At 51.6% G+C, this 8,261-nt stretch overlaps 1 protein-coding gene across 1 annotated transcript; it reads left to right on the top strand.

Annotated features, from left to right (window-relative positions):
* Positions 1–51: 51 nt before the first annotated feature.
* On the top strand, positions 52–7,520 carry SNUPN (snurportin 1; the record flags this gene model as incomplete). The annotated part of the gene is made up of 7 exons (XM_009070687.1): positions 52–208; positions 1,044–1,148; positions 1,260–1,356; positions 2,099–2,196; positions 2,477–2,554; positions 3,617–3,697; positions 7,191–7,520. Coding segments are annotated over 7 exons (946 nt in total), but the record flags the coding sequence as incomplete, so codon positions are not given.
* Between the last annotated feature and the right edge of the window lie 741 nt (positions 7,521–8,261).

Below are 8,261 nucleotides of genomic sequence, written 5' to 3'. Positions count from 1 at the left end.
GGGCGAGGGGGCGAAGGGCGAGGGGTGACCGCCTGCTTTCCTCGCCCGCAGGAGGCGGCTGGACTACGTGAACCATGCCAGGAGGTTGGCGCAGGACGACTGGGCTGGGGTGGAGAGCGAGGAAGAGGAGAAGGCAGGGGAGGATGCGGAGGAAGAGGAGATGGATGTGGATGCTGGGAAGAAGTTGCCCAAGCGCTACGGGAATCAGGTGAGGAGCTGCCTGTGTCCCCCCTGGCCGGGGGAGGAGGGTGTGCGGTGGGGGTGTGACGGTGGTGGTTGTCTTGGGGCTGAGAAGAATGTGTCCTGCCTGGCTTGGTGCTCAGAGACAACCTGTGTCTGCCTCCGAGCCATGCTGTGTTCAGATGGAAAGCAGGTGGAGATGGGCTGTGTGTGTGCTTTAGAATCATTTAGGTTGGAAAAGACCTCATTGAGTTCAACCAGTAACCCAGCACCACTGTGTTGCCCATTTTGTGTGGTTTCAACTCAGCTAGCAGCATTTCTACCCTGTTAGGCAGCAGTCAGGTAAAGATTTCAGCCTTTTTTCCCATGTTTGGGACACCAGGAAGGAAGGGAAACCTCAGCAGGTGGGTTTTATCAACCTGGGTGCTGTATCGGTCCTAAAAGACACATAGCCTCTTAGGCAATCTGTGAAGAGGTCAACTCGCCTGGGCTTTTTACTCCCAACATTTCAGAATCTCTAAGTCCTGCCGTGTATTTAAAAGTAAATAAAGTGCTGGAGTGGGGATCAGGGTGTGGGATGCCCAAGCAAGGACTGTGAACTCCATGCTGTAGGCTGAAGTTCAGCCAGCAGCTGGGAAGCAAGAGAAGGACTTGGGAAAAAGTCGGTTGAGCAGGTTGGGGTTGGTTGGCAAGAGGGAGAGGGCCCCTTTGGGGTTCACATGCAGTGCCAGCTGCCTCTGAAGCACCCAGAGGAGCTGTCAAAGCCAAAACAGCTACCTCCTTGTTTTATTCTTGAGCAGTTTGTGGTCCATAACTTCAGGAGAGTTGTTACAAACTGATTTTCTTTCCATCTTTCTCTGTAGCTGATGCTGTCAGAGTGGCTGGTGGATGTCCCCTCAGATCTGGAGCAGGAGTGGGTTGTGGTGGTGTGTCCTGTTGGGAAAAGGGCACTCATCGTGGCCTCCAGGGTAAGTGGCAGCAGAGGTGGGATCTCACCAGCTGCTGAAGGACCTGTACCTGTCTCTAGCCAACGTAAAACTGGCTTGACTGGGGTTTTTTTCTCTTCCCCTTTCTCACAGGGCACAACAGCAGCTTACACCAAGAGTGGCTTCTGTGTCAACAGGTTCCCATCCCTGCTGCCGGGGGGGAACCGGCACAACTCAACCGCTGAGAAAGGTAAAGGTTCGTGTACCTCTGGGGATAACTAGATGTGGACAATATCAGACACCTCTGAGCTGCATAAGCACATTGAATCCTAGAATGCTTTGGGTGGGAAGGGACCTTAGGGCTTATCTTGTTCCACCTCCTACCATGTCCCTGTCCCTAAAGGGCAGGGACACCTTGCACTAGCCCAGGTTGCTCCAAGCCCCATCCAACCTGGCCTTGAACACTTCCAGGGATGGAGCAGCCACAGCTTCTCTAGGACACCTCAGTCCTAGGATGCCAGTGCCTCAGCATCCTCACAGAGAACAATTTCTTCTTAACATCTAATAAACCTGACCATTTCCAGTTTAAAACCATTGCCCCTTGTCCTGTCACATCTTTTAATTAGCTGCCTGGTTCACTGACACTGTTAAACCCAACACCCTCTCTATCCTCTGACAGTGTCATCTTCCTTAATACTTCTCGTAGTTCATTTTTTGCCCTGAAAAAAAGAGGTTTGTTGTTTGACAAGTGCCATTTTCCAGAACATGCCTTTGCTTGCTGTGCCTCTGGCTGGTCCCTTTGTAGCCTCATTGGACTCTTCAAGCTCAAAGCTTTTTGTGGTCACAGTTTCTGTTAGTAGAAGGGGATCCCTCTGCACCCTCAGCCTTACATCGGGGCAGGATTAATGCTGGAGAGCTGTGTCCTGGTTTTTGCCAGGTGGGTTAGGCAGTGTCTGGAGCAGGTCTGGACCTCCCTGTGTTTGTGTGTGCAGTGTACAGCATCCTGGACTGCATCTACAACGAGGCCCAGCAGACCTACTATATCCTTGATGTGATGTGCTGGAGAGGACACCCCGTTTATGACTGCCAGGTACTGAATCCCTGCCCTCCCTGTTGTGCCCTGAGCTGCTTTGCTCCAGCACTGGATGTAACACACTCTGCAAAAGATGGATATTTCTATTAAGGACCAGCATCTTTACAGCTTCTGGGCTGCTGGAATAACTGGTACATGTTTTGTGGGGGTGTAGCAGGGTTTGGGGTGCTGGTTCTGCAGGTGAAGTTGAGTTTGTAAGTCTCCCAGGTGAGTGCAGATGAGTAGAGACACTTGGCAGGTTGCTTAACTCTCACTAACTCTCTGCCTCTTTTGACAGACTGACTTCAGATTCTTCTGGCTCTCCTCAAAGCTCCAAGAGGAGGAAGGGCTGGGAGAGAAAAGCAGGATTAATCCGGTAAGTCCTTTTGTGCTGAGGGGAGGAGGCTGGAGGGTGAACTCTCCTGTTCACAGGCTTCAGCAGTTTCTTTCACAAGCAGAAGCTTTTTTCCCTTTCTTGCTTTCCCCTTGCGGATCAGGCTTCAAAGTGTACATCTGATGAAATGGGAGGTCGGGATGTAAATAGAATCACTGAATATTGTAAATGAGTACAGTGGGGGTTTTTTCCCCCATCCAAAGTGCTGAGGGAGATCACACTGCAGGGTGTCAGCTAACTGCCATGCTGTTTTTAGCTTTCCCTTGAAATGGAATGGAAAACCAGTGTGGTTTCTGCAGGAGCAGTGTTGGTTGGCAGCCTGACTACAATGGAGTTTATTCTTGTAGTCTTGTGGGCTCATAAAGCTTTAAGCCTTTGCTTAAACTGATCATTGAAGTTGTTGGGATGGATGCTGGATTGCCAGCCAGAGTCCCTGCTCAGCCAGGATAAAAACTCTTCCTTTGAAAACTTACACATGAAGATCAGACCTAGAACCCACAGCAGCTTGGAGTATGATTTTTTGGGGACAGACGTGAGAGATTTGTCTGCTCAGACACAGCCAGGCGGAGCAGCTCCCGTGAGCTAAGCAGCTGAGTGATAAATGGGGCTGACTGCAGTGAAGGTATCCGTTTGGAGAACATCCTGTTCTGACTCCAACGGGTGTATCCAGAAGACAGCTACCTAATGAAGGGGGGGTCGTTTCAGCTTTCATTTCCTGGGTGGAAAGACAGGCTTGGCTGAGCCAGCAGCCTGGAGCAGACATCTGTCTGCTTCGCATCCTGCCCGGAGGTCATAATTTTCTATTTTGGTTAAAAGAGCGTCTCAGGGTCAGCTCTCCTGAAAAGTCTTTCCTGCAGCCTTAATGCTTGGGAAGAAAGGTATAGGAGCATGTGGGAGCTGTCCCTCACCCTTTCCCTCTCATGCTGGATCCTGCACTAGGAGAATCCTTCCTTCTTAGCTACCTCCACATCAGCGCTGGGTTCAGTGACTTGTTCTGTTTTAGGCCACACAGTTGCCTCTTCTGACCCTCTCTTACTCTTTCAGTACAAATTTGTGGGCTTGCAGAACTTCCCCTGCTCCTCGGACAGCCTGTGTGAGCTGCTGGCTACAGACTTCCCCTTCGAGGTGAGAACACACAGGTGGGGCCTGGACCTCAGCTCTGCCCGTGCTGGGAAAGAGATACCTCCCCTGCACTTGGGAATTAGCTATCCCAAGGCTGCAAAAAGGTTGCTGAGCTGTGCTGCTGTTTCCCTGGGGGGGAGATGGATGCCTTTATGCCCATGGCTGATCTGTCACCAGGTACAGGCCTCATCCAACCACACAGATGAGCAAGAGTTAAACCATGGCATTCCCTGTGTTCGGTTTGCCCTTGCTGCTGTTGGCTGGGTCTGAAAGAGCCTTTGGGGATGAGAGGGTTGATGTGAACACCCAGGCTGCCTCCACAAGCAGCACAGCTCACATTCACGTGGCAGTGTGATGGACAACTGACCATTTTAGGGCCAAAGCTGGTACTGCCACTGCCCTGGGTGGGTTTGTGGGGGTTTCCTTAGTCTGGCTCCTTCCATATTCTATGTACAATGTCTTGTGGGGAGGAAGGAGAAGGGTGGTGGTAAGATCCCGACGGTTTCTGAGGTGTTTGGGTGTTGATGGGTACCTGAAGTGTATTGGAACAGGGGACAGATGGCTGTGACAGAAATGGCTGAGCAGGACACCTGTGTTTGCTTGATCAGCTTTAAAAGTAGGTGCTATTGTGCTGTTGTGACCTGTGGGGAAGGGCAGGACAGGCCAATCCAGGTGCCACCTGGCTCAGCTCTGTATGGTTGTGTCACAGGCTCTTGTGCAATCAGCTCCAGCTGCTTTTGCCTGCCCTGGTGACTTGGCACTGCAGGGGAAGGGGATGGAGGAGGCAGTGGCATTCCAGCACAGTGACACTGGCAAACATCTGGGAGCCAGAAGCTCCTCTAGTGGCTGCAGCAGTTCCTGGGAGTGCCCAGTCTCAGCCCTGTATCAGGAACAGCCTCGGCAGAGGTTGCCCATGAAGCCAAAAGCCACGTTGGTGTGACTGTCTCTTGTGCTCTCCCATCCTGAGATAGCCATTAATGAGAGAGCAGGTTTAAATTAAGGGACGCTAATTTGGCTGTGAGGGCTGACTTTACTAATTTGGCTGTGAGGGCTGACTTTGTCTTCTGCTTGTCAATGCCAGGACAGTCATCAGAGAGAGTTGGAAAGTCCCAGCTCCACTCTGGTCTTGCCAGACCCTGCTTGGAACACAGCTTGAGAAGGCATCCCAGGTTTCCTGCAGCTGACTTGCTCAATGACAAATGCTTCGAGTGCCTGTGTAGAAACAATCATTCCTGTCTTTCCCGAGAGAAACTTCATTCCTTCCTAAGGCATCTACTCCCACGAGGAAAGGCTGAGGAGTGTTGTCCCGCTGCAGTCAGGGCAGGAAACTTTTGGGCTGTGAAGGAGGCTGAACTCTGGATCTCTGGAGGGAGAGGTGGAGCTGAGCAGACTCCAGCTGTAAAATCCAGCTGTGATTTGCCCCCAGTTTGTCTGATACATCAGGGTGTGACCCCAACAAGCGAAGTGGGGTGTAAGTTGGCTCAAAGCATCCATAACCCCCCAGAAACCATGGTGCAACTTCCAGGATGCTGGAGCTGTGGGTCTCTGTGGTGTGCCACAAGAGGGAGCCCCAAAATTCCCAAAACCAGCTTCCACCAGCAGCACAGAACGGAATAAACTTTGCAGGAAGTAAAACAGAGCCTGGCTATGGATAATGCAGGATAACAGAGGTGGTCTTAGGCCTGGGCCCAGCATCTCGTGGTCCTGACAGGGATCTCATACGTGTGGTAGCAGCAGAGGTGATCGGTCTTTCAGATCTGGGTCTTCAGAGTTAATTTGTAACCTCAGAGTTTGGGCCTGATCCACTCTATTCAGCAGAATTTGATTCCACTGAATTCAGTGGACTTTGGATCAGTTGACTGGCTCTGAATTTCAAGTGTTTTTTGGAGTGGATCTTAAGGGCTACTGCCCTACGCAGAGATATGAGTAAAACCACGCTCAGGTTTCCACGAAGGCAGGAGAGCCACAGGCTCTGAGAAACCCTGGTGGGAAGGAATGAGAGGACCGTTAAGCACCTAAAATCGTGGCTGTGGAATGTGAATTCCTGCCAGGCCAGTGTCTCCTCAGGTTTGGTTGTTCAGGGACAGTGTCAGCCCTCGTTCCAATGTGGCTGTTGTCACTGCGGTGACTCAGGGCAGGGACACAGCCCACAAATTAAATAAAACAGGAAGGAATATGGAGTCACTTAAATCAGGGAAGGCAGAACATGACCTAACTTTACCAGGCTGAACTCCTTTGAATTCTCTAGCTTGGGGAAGATCTTGAGAGCTGTCTGGAAGGCAGGAGCTTTTCCAAGCTCTGATCTTTACCAAAACATTCCTGTGGGTGCCGGAGAATCCCCGTTTTTCATCGAGTGCCACGTACCCACAGGAATGGGCTGGATGTGCTGGGGGGCTGCAGAATCTGCAGGAGGCAGGGGGAGGGAAAAGCTTTGCACTTTAGGTATCCGGAGGGTTACACAAGCTCATCATGATGTTTACTCTTCTGGTTTTATGTCTTCCTAGCGCAGGAATCCCCGTTTTTATGGGGTTGTTTTGCAAGATGTTAACAGTGACTGAAAATTATGGACAGAGTAGTTCCAGGAGCTCTTAACCTCTCTGCCAGAGGTTTAGTACCCATGGAGCAAGGATGGATATATGCTGATCTGTACTCAGCCTGAGTGTCTGTTCTGGGGGCTATAGGCTCAGGGAGGGGCCTGGGGGCGATTCATCCCAAGGTGTGCTCTTGTTCTCCTCTTCTGCCCACTCAGTCACTCTTCTTCATAGCCAAATGGCCTTTTAAGAGCTTGTGAAGCTGAGCTAAGAGGAGCACCACCTCCAGTGCCAGTCAGCCTGACAGCAGGATCCAACCTTGCAGAGCACACCCCTGGGAATTGCGGGAAGAGGGGGGTGAGAATCCCTGAGCATGACAGAGAAGTGGGGAAAACGTCAGCCAGCTGCAGAGTGTGGAAATAGTAGCACAAGAGTTAGGGCCTAAACCTTCAAAGTCCTGAGTGCCCTTAACCGTCATTGATTGCTGGAGAAGTTCTCTCCTGGGAAACATTACGAATTTATTTGGCGTAGGCTGGCTGAAAGAGCTGTTAGGAATCAGGGCTCCTTGGCGTCACGCACTTGGACTAATTACTCTCCAAATGTATTATTTAACATAACCCTCATCCAGTAAAGTGGGCTGCCTTATTCAGAAACCCACTGGCTTTTCCGCAGAATGGGATGAGAGCATCCAGAGGACACTGCTCCGTGCCGACACCAGACTGGAATTGTTTGCCTTTGACAATTTAAAGCCATCTGGGGGTTGCTGGGCTTACGCTGATCTTTCAGGGCAGGAGCTCTGCAGGTTTCTTCTTTCCCTTCCGCTATTTATTGCACTGCTTGAGGAAAAATGATCCAGCTGGTGGTTTGGCCTGCAAACAGAGAGTGAAGCCATCGTCTGGCGCCTGGTCATCCACCTGCAGGAGCCTCAGCTCTGCCCATTCATTCACTCTCTCTCCTGTCCACAGGTCGATGGGCTGCTCTTCTATCACAAGCAAACCCACTATACCCCCGGCAGCACCCCACTGGTGGGCTGGCTCCGGCCCTACATGGTGCCTGAAATCCTGGGGCTCTCCGTGCCTGACACGGTGCTCACTGCCAAACCAGACTATGCTGGGCGGCAGCTCCAGCAGATCATCGAGAGCAAGAGGAGTAAAAAACTGGCAGAAGAGAAGGGTGACCCGAGCAGCGCGGCGGCCGTGAGCAATGGACATTATGAGCTGGAACACTTGTCTACCCCTCAGCCAGAAAAGTCTCTGGAGGGCCAGGAAGGAGCAGGGAGCCAGATGGAGAGTTAGGCTGCTGGGACGGGAGAAGGAGCAGGGAAAAGGCTCCCTGCTTCTCACTGCCCCTCACGCTCCCCGAGAGGGGGCAAAGTAATGATGATAGGATGGCTTTGCTGAAAGAGCATGGTAGTGGAATATCTTGCTCCAAGTGCTGCTGAATTTTTTATTGTTTTTTGTTAGCATTATGTTTTATTTGCCAAGGCTTCTGTGAGGCCTTAACAGGATCGTCTAGTTCTTTACTAAGGCAGTTGTGCATTGGGAAGTGATCTATCCCCACGCTGCAGGGATACAGTTCAGCTCCTGACCCTGCTTCTGTTAAAGCCTTGGCAAAGCTCCAGCATAGGAACAGTGCTCGGACCTCTGAGGTGCAGCTGCTGCTCATGACCCCAGTGGCAGCCCCACCTCCCCAGCCCCGGAAACTGGGACTTCTCAGCCTTTGATCCAGCTGTTTTCCGAGGCCTTCGCAACGAAAGTTTTGTGGTCGGTCTGCTTCTACTAACAAAAAGTTTGCAGCGGGCTGCTGTAAATCCAAAGGCTGAGCTTTCCACACCCACACGTTCTTGGGAAAATCTGAATTTCCTTGCCTCGCAGCGGGCCTGCCTCGGAGCAGGGCTTTGTGCGGCGCGAGCGCGGCACAAGCCTCTCTCTCCTCGAGGCTTTTCTCAGTGGGGGGAGGAAGGAATGGTTTCGCTCTGAAAAACGCTACCATTGATCGTGCCAAATAAAAGGTTTCTCAGAAAGACAAATTCTTGA

The sequence above is a fragment of the Acanthisitta chloris genome, unplaced genomic scaffold, assembly GCF_000695815.1.
Source record: "Acanthisitta chloris isolate BGI_N310 unplaced genomic scaffold, ASM69581v1 scaffold30682, whole genome shotgun sequence".
Classification (NCBI taxonomy): domain Eukaryota; kingdom Metazoa; phylum Chordata; class Aves; order Passeriformes; family Acanthisittidae; genus Acanthisitta; species Acanthisitta chloris.
The sequence above is the reverse complement of the archived record's forward strand: the minus strand, read 5'-3'. Positions and strand labels throughout refer to the sequence as shown.